Source organism: Ammodytes marinus, assembly GCF_949987685.1.
Source record: "Ammodytes marinus genome assembly, chromosome: 7".
Taxonomy (NCBI): Eukaryota; Metazoa; Chordata; class Actinopteri; order Uranoscopiformes; family Ammodytidae; genus Ammodytes; species Ammodytes marinus.
Window position 1 is genome coordinate 16,862,330 of NC_137211.1, and position 16,827 is coordinate 16,879,156.

At 39.7% G+C, this 16,827-nt stretch overlaps 1 protein-coding gene across 6 annotated transcripts; it reads left to right on the forward strand.

Annotated features, from left to right (window-relative positions):
* The first annotated feature begins 12 nt into the window (after window positions 1–12).
* On the forward strand, window positions 13–16,597 carry slmapb (sarcolemma associated protein b). 6 transcript variants are annotated; one of them, XM_080031544.1, is made up of 10 exons: window positions 13–121; window positions 9,308–9,366; window positions 11,366–11,493; window positions 11,579–11,654; window positions 11,762–12,064; window positions 12,422–12,692; window positions 12,840–13,011; window positions 14,670–14,804; window positions 15,325–15,412; window positions 15,828–16,597. In XM_080031544.1, the coding sequence occupies exons 2-9, from the start codon at window positions 9,315–9,317 to the stop codon at window positions 15,406–15,408; spliced, it is 1,221 nt and encodes a 406-aa protein (XP_079887670.1). In that variant the 5' UTR covers window positions 13–121; window positions 9,308–9,314; the 3' UTR covers window positions 15,409–15,412; window positions 15,828–16,597. The 6 variants fall into 6 exon arrangements, with proteins under 6 accessions (XP_079887670.1, XP_079887673.1, XP_079887669.1 ...); XM_080031543.1 differs by lacking the exon at window positions 13–121 and adding an exon at window positions 8,929–8,986; XM_080031545.1 differs by lacking the exon at window positions 13–121 and adding an exon at window positions 8,929–8,986 and having other exon boundaries at window positions 15,325–15,407.
* Window positions 16,598–16,827: the final 230 nt, after the last annotated feature.

Below are 16,827 nucleotides of genomic sequence, written 5' to 3' on the forward strand. Positions count from 1 at the left end.
CGGACCGCTAAATTGACACGTAAAATGCTGAAAGGCTACGCCCACCGCACTGATTAGGCAACCCTTCAATGAAGTTTTCCACTCTTGAGGATGAACTCACTACTGTTTCCTACTGCGGAAGGTTTGAGACATCCTCTCCAGCATTACACTGTCTTGAACCATAGGGTTAGAATAAGAGTTATTTAAATGCAGCTAGGATTACTTAGCCTACGCGAAATTAACTCTAACGACCCCTACTGTTTGCAATTAGCGCCACATGTCATTTGATTAGTGTAGGCTAAATAAGCCAATTAATGCTGACCTCATCTTATTTTTAAAGTTGTATAGTGGTAAGTTACAGCTGCTGAAATATTTGTTGTGTGTGTTTAGTCAGGACTAACTAGCCTATCTAGGTCTAAGTTTTTAAGTAAAAGGTAAGCCAAAAGGGAAATAAACTATTTCTAGCGGCCATCTTTATCCATTTATTAGTAGTTTGCTTCAATTTACTGTAGGCCTAATAGCTAGGCTAATGTGCAGAGTATGTTTTTTTTAGATATAGGCTAGTTTGCATAGGCCTATGTTCTACAAATGTTATGTTTAATCTCAGCATGACAAATGTTTTTAAGCACTCTGAAGACGCTGATATTTTCATATCGTCACCCTCTTAACCTCCTAGGACCCGGCGTCCACCTGTGTGGACATCACATTTTGGGCTGTCTAGACCGCAATACTAAATTTTGCTATAGAAAAGGCCTGGGGCCTCATTTATCAACAGTGCGTAGAAAAGGTTCTAAATTCACTCTTACGAATGAAATTTAGTATGTGCTTAAAGGCCTACTTCACTGGTTTGAATATGAAGGTGTATTGAATTCTGGGATACTATGTAGTATAAATAAGCAAAAAAAATTAAAATCGGTTCATCCTAGCCTGAGAAAAGGCAGAAAGTATGTTTTTTTTAACCCTATATTTCTCTTTCTTGTGACATCACAGAAAGAGAAATATAGGGTTAAAAAAAACGTACTTTGTAAATATTACTGTGATGTCACAGTAAAAGACATCACAGTAATATTTACAAAGTAAGTTTTTTTTAACCCTATATTTCTCTTTCTGTGATGTCACGAGAAAGAGAAATATAGGGTTAAAAAAAAACACTCTTTCTGCCTTTTTTCAGGCTAGGATGAACCGATTTCAATTTTTTTCGCACATTTATACTACATAGGATCTCAGAATTCAATACACCTTCATATTCAAACCGGTGAAGTAGGCCTTTAAGTACAAAAAAATCGGTATTTATCAAACGTGCGCCGGCCTATCGTACGCACACCAGTAAGTCATCAATCTTGATAAATCCCACATGTTCTTAAGTAGCTCGTTCACGCTCAGACCATTTGCATTCAGAAACGCCTCCAATTAACCATATATGGTCACAACACATCCATTTATCAACCATGTGAATGTGTTTTATCCCTCTTCGCTACAATGACAAAGAGGGCAACGAAAAGAAACTTCTCCAACACATAAATGGAAACCCTTGTAAACGAGGTTGTATCAAAGCAAAACATATTTTGTTGGCTCACTTAGTGCAGGCATTAAAACAAAAGAAAGCTTGCTGCATGGGAAAATGTGACATTTTCGAGCAAGTTGTAAGGCAATGGCATTGTTTGGGGTCCGCGATCTGACAACTTTACGTGCAGTCATTCATAAACTCTTTCAATAAATAAGAGATGAAGATAAGTTCCTAACAACATTAGAGTTACTAAGTGAAATGAGTGATTGGCGAGTCTCGCGAGTCACCGCGGCTCGTCCAGCTCACAGCTGAGTGCTGTCAGATGAGACGCACAGAGAGCATCGGAGGGATCCTCCGCTTCAAAATATGTAAACGTGACACATTTAATGAGTAGCCTAATCAATTAGAGCTTACCTAAAAATAAGTGAGCCATATAACTATTTATTGCATTTAGGATGTTAGCTCATTTGGAAGCTGTTTTGACCGTCTGTTTTCATTGATGTATTGGCGATTTTATATCTACTTCAGTTTCATTAAGTCGTGATCAGTGTTCTTAAAGAAACTTAGATTATAATACAAGAGGTCCAAAACACAGATGATGATTAAACAAACAAATGTATGACTTTATATTACCCTAGAAATGCACGGGTGGATTTGACACGTGGCGATTATAGATATAAAGAGAACGCTGGCGGTTCTAGTGTTAATGCAGACGTTGAAACTCTTAAATGCTTTGCTTTGTGCTTGTAATATCGCTATTCTACCACTAGATTATGTTCGTAAGCATGGTCAGAGTTGTGCTTACATTTACACACATTCATAAGTCTAAGTACATTTTGGTAAATTCCATACTTTGCGTGGCAATGTTCTTACGCCCTAAGTACGGTTGATAAATGAGGCCCCTGGGGTCCACATACAAGGACATTATACTGCCACTTAGTGGTGGCAGAAGATTTTAATACATTATACTTTAGATTCAAGATGGCCGACAACATACCCAAAAGTTCAGATGGCAACTCCCGATCCAAACTTCGACCAGGAAAAAATCTATGAAATTTCATGGCTGATTCTTGTTCAGATATTTATAAAAGTGTTCAATGTTTGTTATGGAAGTAAAACATTTACAAAAGCTAATAACTGTAACGATGTACCATGCCGCTAAACATGATGTACACGTTTGTGGACAGAGGGACTTGGTTCTGTTAGTTTTATTGAAAAATCCTTGTATGTGGACAGCGGGACTTAGTTCTGTTGAACATTTTTATATCTTTTCAATAAATCAATCAATCAATCAATCAATCAATCAATCAATCAATCAATAACCTTTCACTTATTACTCAAGAGACACTGAGGTTTCCCTAATTTACAGTGACAATGAGTACATTTCAGTACATTTCAACCCCAGGGCCAGGTTTCTGGCTCCTTACCCAAGGGCCGGGGACAGGGCCAAGGCCAGGTTTCCGGCTACCAGGGCCAGGTTTCCAACCCAAGGGCCAAGGCCAAGTCTCCGACTACCAACCCAAGGGCCTGGGCCAAGGCCAGTTTTCCAGCTATGATCCCCAGGGCCAAGGCCAGGATTCTGGCCATGTTTCCAGATACTTTTCACAAAGCACTTTGTGTTACATTTGATTGTATGAAAAGTGCTATATAAATAAAGTTTGATTGATTGATTGATACTAACCCAAGGGCCAAGGCCAGGTCTCCGACTACCAACCGAAGGCCCAGGGCCAAGGCCAGTTTTCTGGCTACCATTCCTAAGGCCAAGGCCAGGACTCTGGCTACCAGGGCCATGTTTCCAGCTAACAATCCAAGGACCAAGGCCAGGATTCTGGCTACAAAAAGTGCCAGGGCTAAGGCCAGTTTTCTGGCTACTATCCCCAGTAGGGGATAGGTTTCAGGCTACCAGGTTTCAGGCTACCAGGGCCAGGTTTCCAGCTACCAAGGCAAGGTTTCCTGGCTACCAGGGCCAGGTTTCGGGCTACCAGGGTCAGGTTTCGGGCTACCAACCCAAGGGCCAAGGCCAGGATTCTGGCTACAAACCCAAGGGCCAAGGCCAGGTCTCATGACTACCAACCCAAGGGCCAGGGCTAAGGCCAGTTTTAGGGCCAAGGACAGGATTCTGGCTATCCGGGCCAGGTTTCGGACTACCAACCCAAGGGCCAAGACCATGGATTCTGGCTACAAACCTAAGGGCCAAGGCCAGATAGCCGACTACCAACCCAAGGGCCAAGGCCATGGATTCTGGCTACCCGGGCCAGTTTTCCGGCTACTAACCCAAGGGCCAAGGCCAGGATTCTGGCTTCCAGGGTCAAGTTTCCGGCTACCAACCCAAGGGCCAAGACCATGGATTCTGGCTACAAACCTAAGGGCCAAGGCCAGATAGCCGACTACCAACCCAAGGGCCAAGGCCATGGATTCTGGCTACCCGGGCCAGTTTTCCGGCTACAAACCCAAGGGCCAAGGCCAGATCGCCGACTACCAACCCAAGGGCCAAGGCCAGGTCTTTGACTAGCATCCCCAGGGCCAAGGCCAGGATTCTGGCTACAATTCAGGATATACCTCTTCCTGCAACTGTTAGCAGCCCTTCTAATGAGTCATATTGCTCAAAGGGGCACAATTGTTGTTTCTCATTTTGTTTTTGCACTCAGGAAAAATGCTGCTGTATTCAGGCACCAAAAAAAGAGTTGTGTTCATGATTACTCAATTTTGACTTTATTGTGTTTTATCTAGATTTAAAACCGCGGTCCTCATATGTGGACATCATTTTTCTCAGAAACTACATCATGTAAAAATATAATTCTTGGTTTTTACAATCAGACCAAATAGCAAAGAGAAATTAAAAATGCAATCTATGCAAGAGTTCGGTCATAAGTAGGCCTAGTTTTTTCAGTTTTTTTTCTTCAGGAAACACAAAAAACTTGAACAAATAGGCTATTGAATATTTTATATTTATTAATAATTTCACTCAAACGGGCTATGTCAAAATATGACCATTTCTGTCAATTATGTAACAGAACCATTTTAATTAATTTGAAACCCATGTAACATTGCCTAAGTAACATTACATTTTGACTTTGGCAAAATAAAATGGTCACACTCTGAACAAAGTGGTACTATGGTATAGTGACCTACAGTCAAGTGCGAAAGTTTGTGAACCCCTTGAGCCTTTTGGAATTTTATTTATTTTAACCATTATTAATTCATTTTTATCAATACCAGTATTTTTTATATGAAATAACAGATGTTTGTTTATCAATTCAACATTTTTATTTTCCAGAAATCAATTGTTAAAACAGATAAAACAAATTATTTGACGAATGTTGTATGTGCAAAAGTTTGTGAACCCTGAGCTGCATTGCTTAAATCGAGCAAGGTAAACACAATCAGGTTGGCCAAATTGGTTGATGAAATAGACCAATGTAATGAGAGATCTTTAGGAAAGAAATTGGGCGGCACTAGATAAAACAGAGATAAAACCAGGTCAGTTTAGGCTCACCAAAGTGAACCCATACAGGTCAGACATGCTAAAAGGGAAACAAATCTCAGAGGATCTCAGGAATAGAGTTTTGATGTTACACATTTGTCTGGGGACAGTTATAAATTCATAAAAAAAAATTTGAGCTCAATCGGTCCACCGTGAGGCAAATCATCTACAAATGGAGAGCTTTAAGAGTGACTTAACATCTGCCTAGAAGTGGACTTCCTTCAAAAATATCCTCAAGCGCCACAAGAAAAGTGATTTTTCAGGTAAAAGCCAACCCAAACATTACACCTGGAGATTTGCAGACAATTTGAAACCACCATTATTCACTTGGGAGAAGGTTCTCTAGGTGGTAGGCAGAATTGCGTTTTTGCCCAAACATGGCGGTTTTGGTTATGACCAAACAGTTCAATTTTTGACTAATCTGTCCACAGAATAAGACTTCAGGTATCTCCAGGTGCTCTCTGGCAAAGTTGTGACAAGCAGTTTTGTTCTTTTTTGAGAGCAGAGGCTTCTTCAGCAACCATCCCATGAAAGCCATGTTGACTGAGTTTTCTTCTTATTGTGGAACCATGCACATCTGTCCCAGATGCTGCAAGAGAGGTCTGCAAATCACCAGATGTAATGTTTGGGTTGGCTTTTAACTGAAAAATCACTTATCTTGTGGCGCTTGTGGATATTTTTGAAGGAAGTCCACTTCTAGGCAGATGTTCAGTCACTCTTAAAGCTCTTCATTTGTAGATGATTTGCCTCACGGTGGACCGATGGAGCTCAAACTTTTTTTAAAATAATTTATAGCTGTCCCCAGACAAATGTGCAGCATCACAACTCTATTCCTGAGATCCTCTGAGATTGTTTCCCCTTTTAGCATGTCTGACCTGTATGGGTTCACTTTGGTGAGCCTAAACTGACCTGGTTTTATCTCTGTTGTATCTAGTGCCGCCCAATTTCTTCCCTAAAGATCTCTCACTACATTGGTCCATTTCATGACTCAATTTGGCCCATCTGATTGTGTTTACCTGCTCCATTTAAGCAATGCAGCTCAGGGTTCACAAACTTTTGCACATACAACATTCGTCAAATAATTTGTTTTATCTGTTTTAACAATTGATTTCTGGAAAAGAAAAATGTTGAATTGATAAACAAACATCTGTTATTTCATATAAAAAATACTGGTATTGATAAAAATGAATTAATGATGGTTACAATAAATAAAATTCCAAAATGTTCAAGGGGTTCACAAACTTTCGCACTTGACTGTATGTCAAGTAGAATCACATGACCTGTTCAACTGAGGATTCAGGCCATTTTACCAGAGATGGCCAGCATCATGAGGAGATGATTTAAGCAAAACATTAATTTTGGCCAAAAAGTGACTTAGGCCATTATTTTAAGAGGGTGACGATATGTAGGCTTCTACAAACTTTCAAACTACAGTTCCTGTGGTAAGCACAACGTCACAGTTGTGTGGCCCAAAGGGAAAATATATAGATTTGGTTAAGCATATGAAGGGCCAGTGTGAAGTGCCTGGGTGACACACAAGCACTTCACACTGGCCCTATGTGTTCTGTGTCTACGCTGAAACAAAATCCAGTGTTAACACACAGCCTAGGCTCTGTAAACGGGCATGTTGCTAGCTGTTGTGCCCCCCCTCCCTTTGTGTACATCCTATCCTTTTTTTACATACCAGTTTAAAGAGGCTGTGTACAGATTTATTGTCAGCGCACGCACAGTGCGGACAGGGTGGATTGTGAGGAGATAGTCACTGAATTTGACAAAACATTAAAGAATGAAAAAGTAATATATTTGATACAAGCTGCTTTAATATATTATCGTTTGCGTGGGCAAACTCTGATTTAAAGTGGATGACCAACACATAATTGACATATCTAATGCCTTCCACCCTACAAAAGCTTATACGTAACCTAATAGGCCAGCTGTACACATATATATATATTCTCTGTGCCAGTTTACAAGACAAACCTAGCCAAAAAAAAACTTAACCTAACCTTCAGTAAGGGTATAATCCCTCCAAAATGATCATATAGTTTGATCAACAGCTGTCTGAAAAAGCTATTGTATTCTACTGCATTGTTTTTTAGCAAGGTGTAGGCTACCTAATAAGTTTCAGGTAAGTGTAAATCAGTACAGAAGACAACAAGCAATTTTTATAGCTAGTTTTTTAAACATTTACAATAAAACAAGTAATTTCATTGATCCAGGGTGCTTTTATATGCTGCACCCTTTTTCAAATTTAGATCATGTTGATTATATGGCATACCATAACGGTTAGTCATTAAGTTGTTAGAATTGTATGTGAATAAGGGTGGTTGAATCCTTCACCCATAACATGTAGTTAACATCTGTTTATGTGGATTTACCCTTCATTTGTCTGTGTAGAGAGCACTTATTGTGTGCTCTTTAAGAAACATTATCTTCTTAATCGAAGATTGGCTGTTTAGTGTTCTTTAGTTTAGAGTAGGATAACTCCGTAAGGGGATTCTAAGATCCCGTTTGTAAAGATTGTAAATGTTTTTGAGAAAAGAGCAGTTTGGTTTGAATGGTTGATTATTGACTTACAATATGTCAATGATTTTTAGCTCTAATCCGTAAACCTTTAGCACCTAGCTAGCTTGTCCTACCAGCCAAGGTTAAGGTCTGTCTCAGAAATCTGGCCTGACAGCAACACTTCAATTCATTAGGAAACCCATGTAAGATATATTTCATTGTATCACTCTCTGGTGTCCAAACATAAACCCTGATGCTTAGGGTTTTTTTTTGGCAAAATTAGCCATTGCAGTGTTCCAACAATTAATTGTAATTGTGCGGCTGCAAACTATAGGGATCTGTTCTTATATTTCAAACTAAACTTTGCAACTTATTGTTGACTTTTTACAATGCTAGCTGTTATTTTGCTGGGTGACGGTCACCTCTTGACGGATTTTCACTTTTTGAGTAGATTCTAGTATCCTATTAAGTATGCACCGACCTGTAAAAACATTTTTTCATGTTATGCTTGCATATATAATACCAGGAATGATCTTACACATTGAAATAAAGCTGATGACAAATATGTTAAATTAGATTATTTGATCAAAGTTAGTTTTTTTAATAAAATTTCCTCTAAACCATGACATCACAAAACATGGAGATACCTGCACAATCTGAGTGTGTGTGGACTTGTACATCATCATACTCAAAAATTTAATGAACTCAGTCTTACAAACATTTTAAAACATGCTAAAGAGGCTAACTATGTTATTATAGAGTTTGAATATAGACTACAAAGTAATTGTATTGTAATTTCTGCACAACTTCACCCTTGTGGCAAAACGAGAGTTGGTGGGTTTAGCACATACTGTACGTGACACACACACACACACACACCGACACACACACACACACACACACACACACACACACACACACACACACACACACACACACACATTTTAATTCTTTATTTGAGTCCACCAATCACATTACAACAGACAGGATTCAAATATTTCCAGGGTCCACACACAGGCCCTACATATTCTCTGTCATTTATAGTTGTTGTTTTAACATCAGTACCAACTGGCCAGAGAGTAGCTCTGCTCCATGAACAAAACCTCTCTGTGTCAGTATGCAGCTGCAGCTTCCGAGATGCCCGACTCGGATGCGTGACCTTGTCTGGAGGGTCTGGGTACTTTGGTCACAAAATAGGGGGGGGAGGCATGTATTTGAGGGCACGTTTCTGACTAACCACTAGTGTTGCATTTTTAATCCGCCCAAGGTATTTGTCCACTTAATTCAACCAGTTATTTGGCTCTACTGGCTGCAGTCAAACAATAGCAGCGCGGTCCACTACACAAAGTCCTTCATTCCCACAAGAGCCCCCCCTCCCATTTCTCACTGCTTGGACTATTCCAATCTCGCATGTGAAAAAAAAAATCTGATAGTTGCTAGAAGAGTTCTTCATGTCAGGGACCGCTGTAGCCTCAGCACACAAGAGAACTGTAGCTCCTGGATCACCTAAGGTAATATATCCTGCTGAGTTTAAGGCCTAACCTTTTTAGTTGTGTGTTATTTTTGACCTTATCCTCCTCTTTCTCAGCAACTATGCAGCTTCGTCCTCGGAAATTACTTGTTATGTGTTCGTGGATGAACATGCATTTTGTGTTTACCTTTTGAATTTTACTTCTCAAATCTTTAACCATTACCACAAAAGTCATCTCTAATCATGTAGATGTTTATTTAAATCATATTTTATTTGTCTATTTTAACTCTTGATTTAGTTCTGTATATCTGTTCAGATATGTAATTCATATTAATATATATCTTTTTATTTTTTATTACAGATAACAAATGGATCAGAAAGAGCTGAGTGATCCCCTGAATAATGTTTCACTCATTAAAGGTAACCCAGCTGTTCTATTTGTTTCTGTAAACATGGACAGACAGATTTGTGAGTAAATGACTTGGCATTGTTTTGTTGCTCAAATGGCTCCTACCTGACACAGCGCATCTACCTAACTGAGAGAGAAAAGCATGAGTCACAGTGGGGAAGAGTCTGTATCTATGGGGCCAGCTGCTTAGCTTTAGAGCTCACGGTGTTGTAGCCCTTATTGCCTTGTATTACAGTCTAATTTCTGAAGTGTTAACAGTTATTAGACGACAGTCTCTTGACACTCAATCAGCTGATGCATGTCAGTGACATTTAGGGCAGCTAATTAGAATAGAAAATGGTGTCTTGTTCAAAGATTTCACAGGAACATAAACAAAAAATCTGCAGGGACATTCATGACAAAATGTGCAATTGGTTATTCAGCGAATAACATTTGCATGGCGGATGAATTTGTAACGCTACACTGCACAGTATATATAGCAGCACAAAGCAAACAGTGTACCCACGACGACAGCGTCTCAGATGATGGGGACTTTTTCTGAGTTTTGGTCACATACAGTACATTTTATAGCTGTAAATTAATATATTTCCAGGCGTTTACCAGCTGCAGAATACTGTATACATTCATTGCGAGCATCCTAAGCCTCAGCTTTGGTTAAAGAACCCCGTCACATTCACTTGTAAAGGAAACAGACAGCGGGGAAAGATAGAGCATGATGGCTCTAGCCTTCAGCACTTGAGCTAAAAAAAGACTTTCTCCTACATTTTTTTTTCTGTCACTTGAGGGAGCGTGATGCTCAATGTTGAGGGGTATTTTTACCCACAGGCTATTCCAATAATTGCTTTGTCATGTGTCGGTCTGTAACTGTTAGACATAAGGGCTGTAATGTCTAATTCAACTAAAGATAGCACATTTGAGTCACTCATCTGAAATACTTATCGCGTTATCTTGTGCTCTCCCCCTCGTATTTGGACGAGTGGACATTCATCTTTCACACAAACTGAACACAGACCGCCCTACGCACAGGGAGCCCACACACATTCTGATTCTCGCTCATACATATGCATGCATGAGGGAACACACAAACCTCATACACACATGCGGGATGCAGCGCTGACCGCCTATCCTTTGTCTGGCAAACAGCAGCGGTGTCATGTGCTTGAGTCAGAGGGTGCCACCAGTCTCCAGTAGTTGCTTCATACCCTTTCATTTTAGTCATTTATCAATGCCATCTGAGCACTACTAACAATATGTGTGTGCATCCGTACATTGTGTTTACTTAGCCGTACGGATGTGACAAAATCACAGTTTTCCTAACAAATGCAGCTTTTCATGGCAATCTCAGTCCCCTGATATGTCCATTTATGGTGCACATGCTTGACCTGTCGCAACTCTTGTTCTAATTTCTGACAAATGCTCGGCCTGAGATGAGGTCATTTTCTTTTTCTAGCCAAGGCAGATTAGGGGATCAAAATATTCACTGGGCATTGCAAAGCCCAAGTATTTGCGGAGCAAGTTTGTTTCCACATTTGGGAAACAAAACAGACCCTTGACAACCTTGGCAAGTCCATTCCCTTTGTGTATTGTTTACGGTAACTTACTGTTCAAAAGCAGTGTGGATTACCCAGAGACTCTTATCGTGGTTAATAGACTATTTGGAATGAAAGGTGGGATAGAAAATGCACATAACGCAGTTGTGCCTATTTCTGGGAGAGCAATTAGTTTATGTAATCATCCCATTTTAATATCTTGGGAAATCATCTAGTGTGTCAGACCTGGTTAAATATTTGGGACTGTAGCAGAATTAATAAGGTGGAACTTTTGATTTATCCTTCTATTTTTATAGTAAATTACTGCCGTTTTATATCATTACGGTATAAACTTCTCCTTATGCACACAAGTGACTTTGTATGAAGATAAGCCCCTTACACTTACAGCTAGATCATTTTGTGTAAGAAGAAAGGATCTTCTCATTTGGATAATTATTTTTGTCCCATATTTCATGAACAGATGACCTGACCAGGTCAAACATGGGGTCCTCTAGAGACCCAGAGAAGATTATCCAGTGCTTGAATGGTGAACTTCGAGAAGCCCAGGAGCTGGCTAATACTGAGAAACATAAATGCATGGAGCTACATATACATACAAATAAAAAAACCTCTTCACAGTATAATATGTTACAGACATGGACCACAAGTGACATAAATGCAATTATGTTTCGTAGGTGTCCTGGAGGACGAGAGAAAAGAAAAGAAACTGCATGCTGATGAATCTGCAAAACAGATCAAACTTCTTCAAGGTACATTTGTGTATCTGTGGATTTGAAAGTTGTGTCCATCCTGATTTTAAAAAATAAAAATAAAAAATCAATTCTACTAATGTAAACACTGATCGTTGTGTGAACAGGCCAGCTGATGCAGCTCCAAGATGAAACGGGCGTTCTAAGAGAGCAGATCGATGTGTCCTCCAGTTCACGCGACGAGCTCCAAAGTGCACGTGAGGAGGTGAAGACGCTAAAACGTGCCCTGGAGGCAGCCACTGCTGAACAGGAACGTGACGTCTCTGCTATCCAAAACAACCTGTCCACCGCCTTGAAAGACCTGGACAAATGGCGTCAGACCGCCAACAAATACGAGGGGGAGATTGACAACCTGCAGCGTGACCTTCAACAGCAGAGCAAGCAGTGGCAGAAAACTGCAGAAATTCAAGGTACAACATGGGGCGAATACACATAATACCAAATACAATGATGATCATAATGATGATGGCTGGTACAAAGGATACTATATGTTTCAGACACAATGATTGTTGTAATTACATTGGTATTTAATTGAGTCATACATAGTCTCAATTTAGAGAGAACAATATAATTTACCTCTATTACTACTTGAGAAAATATTGCCTAATGGCCTCATTATTTTAAATATGGTTATTTTGTTTTTAGCATTAAGAGATTTGTTTATACTCTCAAATGTACCTTAGCCTGTCAAAACTCGCGGAAAATGTTACACATTTTTAATAGCATGTTTTTGATACCACTACATCAAACCCGTATCTTTTCCACAGCCGGTGAACTGCAGTCCATGCAGTTGGAGTGCAACGGCCTTCAGAAGGAGTGTTCTGCCCTGCGATCTGAAAAACAAGACATTGTGAATAAGCACCAGAAGGAAAGGAGCGGCCTGCAAAGTGAGTGTGCCTCCCTCAGGGCTGAGAAGGAGGAACTCCTCAAGACACAGCAGAAAGAGAAGGGCAACCTGCAGAGTGACTGTGCAGCCCTGCGCTCTGAGAAAGAGGCAGCGCTGCAGAAACACAAGCAGATGGAGAAAGACCTCGCCAGGTCAGTGCACAGCGAGCCACATTAGAAAGAGCTCGACATTACCCCCACACCTATTGTGCCACTGCTGTTTCATTTCCTACACAATATTCCCTTCACCTCTTTTCTTGGGCTCCTACACCTTTTTTACATTTGTTGTTTTGTTGTTAGTTCACGTACCCAGAATGTTGAGCTGAGCAACAGCCTCAAAGCCCTGGAGAGGTCCCAGCACGAGTTGGAGAAGAGGCTGGCGGCCTTGCAGCTTGAGCACCAGCAGGACAGCACCAAGCTGCAAATCCAACTGGATGAAGCAGACAGCCACAGCAAAACTCTGCAGAGAGAGGTATGCTCTCAAAAGTAAAAAAGACCAAGTGTTGAGCATCTGAGAACCACCCCTTGGAATCATTTATAGGTCTAAGAATACTTCACCTTACAACTGACAGTTACACCCTGTCTACACCAGTTGTTGTTCAGTCCCAATTTTATGTTCCTGAAACATCCTCACGAACATCGTAATCTAGATGTAGAAGTTATTTTGTGAGCAAATATCCTACTTTGAATAAACAAAACCTTATTCAAAATACGAACAAGCCGATTTAGTAATTTGATACAGCAAAGGTTAAATTAAACACAGAAAACAGCGTCACTTGACACAAACACACCCGAACCATGGTATTAATTTAGTTTGCCATTGTTGTTGTTGGTTCATCTTCATGGTATAGCCAAAGCTCAAATATGCATAACCAGTATATCTTGATACTATGGTATCTTTCCATAATAATTAATTCATACAATTTATATTAATTCACCCACTTTTTAAGCTTGTAGTAGGGTTTTTTAAGTGAGCATTACATTAACAAATCCCCCCCAAAAATGGACCAAATCCTACTTTCTAAATTGTTTTACCATGGTTAATAACAGCAAAATTCTTGTTTGTGTATTATATTGGAGATTCAGGAAATTATAGTGGATTCAATTAAATGGGTTTACTCCATGCCTTCAGTTGGATTTTCTGTTTCACAAACACAGGCCTTGATCCTTAATCTTTCCAGCTCGCACACTGGCTACTGTTAAACTGGGCATGCGGTTTCTTATGTTGCTCTGGTAATTAATTGGCCTGTATACGTAATGTGATATTATAGCCTAGCTAACAATTAATTAAAATGTCACAATGATAAAGTTTAATATACAAATGGGCAAGCAGGACATAAGTTTATGTTGTGATACATTTAGAAGAATCAGACAGGCAGCAGCTCCCTGTTGTTATCTTATCCAAATGGATTGTTTTAGTTGTTCTGGTCGTCAGAGACTGGAGAAAAGAATGTTTCCTCTGGTTTAAAAAAGCTTTTGCGGACGAAGTACATGTCATTGAGTATGTGTCATCAGTTAAGAATGTGCTTTTACACATTATTTTAGATGACTATTAAATTCAGGCCCTGAACCAACCATCCTCTATGACTTTCAGTTACCCAGACCAGGAAGACAACACAGCAGAATGTTCAACACAGAACTGCCTTAATGGCTCTTAAATACTCAGTATAACTAACTAAAATTGAAAACTGATTTGAAATTATTGTGATACTCCCAGCCTGATTTCTAAAAGAAAAAGGTCGATTTAAAGCATTCTCCTGTCCCAACAGCTCACAGGTTGCTTGCTGCTGGTAGTGGCATAAGACTGTAGGCTCCCAGTCTTGTTTAGCAGGCTGAATGGGGATCAGTCACTGACAGGAGGGGCACTGTTGAATAATAGAAAGCAGAGATGAAGTCATCGTTAACCACAAGTCATTCATCCCAGTGTGGCGTTGCTCAACTGAATGAAAGTGGAAAGCCCTGTTGGAGGACAAAGCCTGTGAGAAACTGACCTGACTAAAGCACCTTGAATCTATCATCGATAGAAACAGAAACTTTTCACCCCAGCATGCCCCCCTGCCACATTTACCCTTTTTAAAATACATTAAAGTGATTGCTTTAAGTAAAATAATGATGTGTTGTTTTATACAGTATGATGAGGCTAAGCTGGAGCTGTCAGACCTTAAGGAAATATATGAGAAGACCCAGCAGGAAAAGCAGTCGATTTCAGATGAACTTGACGAGTGCAAAGCCAACATGAGGGAACTGAAGGAGAAAGGAACAAAGGTGAGTGCTGCTGTCATGCACTCGTATATAATAGTTTATTATATGATAAGAGGCGCAATGTAGAGTAGAACAAATTATGTGCATTAAGGTTCAAACACAGGAGCATAGCTTTTATTTGCATCAAAGCATCTGCTGAAGCATGAGCTTTGCTTCAAACATTGTTGATTAAAAATCTGTTTATTTTTTAAATATCTCCAGGCATAAAAGGTGAATCTTTTTCAAGATTCACAATTTATATAGATATATATTTTTTTTGTATCTCGGCACACCTGCTCCCTTCTACTCATCCACTGTGTTTTATTACCGTTGCTTTTGTACATTAACAGCCGTATGCACTTTGTAAGGGTTTTAAGAAAGGTGCTATACAAACAAATAAATGAAAATGTGTTTGATATGGAGATTTTTATAAACAACAATTACAAACACAGACCACTGACTGAGGGGTTTATTAATAAAGCTACACGTGACTAAAGTATGTCTCGTTGGAGTTGATTACTATAATATCCCTTCCCTTCTGTAGACATCCCTATTGCTGCCTGTTCAAGCCATAGCCATCGGGCTTATCTTGGCTTTGCTGTATTGGTGCTTCGGCGCATTGTGGTAGTAAGGTACAAATTACTCATGTCAAGTCAGCCTGCATCTTTCATTCTCATCAATGTCTTTTAGATTATCGCATGATTTAATCAGGTTTTCCCACAATGCCTTCCTCGGGGGTGGGGGAGGGGGGGGGGGGGGGTAATTGATGTCTCAGAAACTCTAACCTTTTCTAATCATACAATAGTACCTACATCTGACATCTGTTTGTCTTGGCTGGATGGCTAATGCTTAACACCAGTTTCTCTCAGTTGTCTTGGATGGGCTAACCTTTATCTGAAAGAGCTGCTTTTAACTCACATTCTCTGTGCCCTGCATTGGTCTCAGTGGCAAGCTCCCTCTGTCAAAGCTTTGGCAATCCTTTGAATGGGCAGTTTCATGCAGCGGTGCTCATGTTTCCATTTCGGTGTCACCATTTTTTTTTCTCAGAAGCCATGGATGATCTGGGGTCCTCTGGCGGCTGCTGTGGCTTTAACAGCTGTGACTACTGCTGTGCTGTTCAGGACCTGAGGACACACACACACGTACATGCACACACACAGACACACTCACACGTGTCATCAGATTTCTCTGCACTATAATTGAAAACTTGCCCCCTTTATCATATCTGCACTATTAATTAGGAGGGCTCATACTTAACAATTTTAATTTTTAAGATGCTCTATTTTAGATGACAGTCTATTAAAAGAATGTTGGTTTTGTCTGCAAATGAATATGTTTGTATCTTATTATTTCAAAGAACTCTAGTTGGGTTATTATGACTTAAAGGATTATCCATTAATGAATGTAAAAGATATGATACACATTTAATACATTCTAAATATATGTGATGAAATTTTGGATGGATCATCTCCCTAAATGTAATACATCTCTAACTGTCCAAATGATACATATTGTCACAATAATGCGCACCCTCGAGTGCATGATGATTTCCCCACATATATAAAAAAACATCGATGGCCAGTTGTGTTGGACACTGCATTTTATTTTATTCTAAAAAATATTTTAATGTAAAAAAAATTATTTTGGAGACATTATGTATCTTTAGTTGTTTTGTTATAATTGAAGTGATACAGTCACAGTTGAAATGTGTACATTCTGTGTGGATGGTTTTCCTTCATTAACAGAATCTAGTTCTGGGTTGTAAGTACCTAACTCCTGTGTGACTGTGTGCCTTTCCTCTCCCTTAAGTCACAGTTGCTTCCATAGACAGTCAAGGTGATAATAAAATATTAAAACTACCTTTTCTGTGTCTGCACCAGCTACTATCCATCATTTTTACATTCCCGGCCACCCGGATTCAGTCGACATCAGTATTATAAATCAAATAATGAGAATTTTCGGTATTATTGCACACCATTGGTAAGGTTTAGGTGGACTTTATGGATAAGGGCAATTGAAAACCATAGATTGAACATCACTTTTCAGT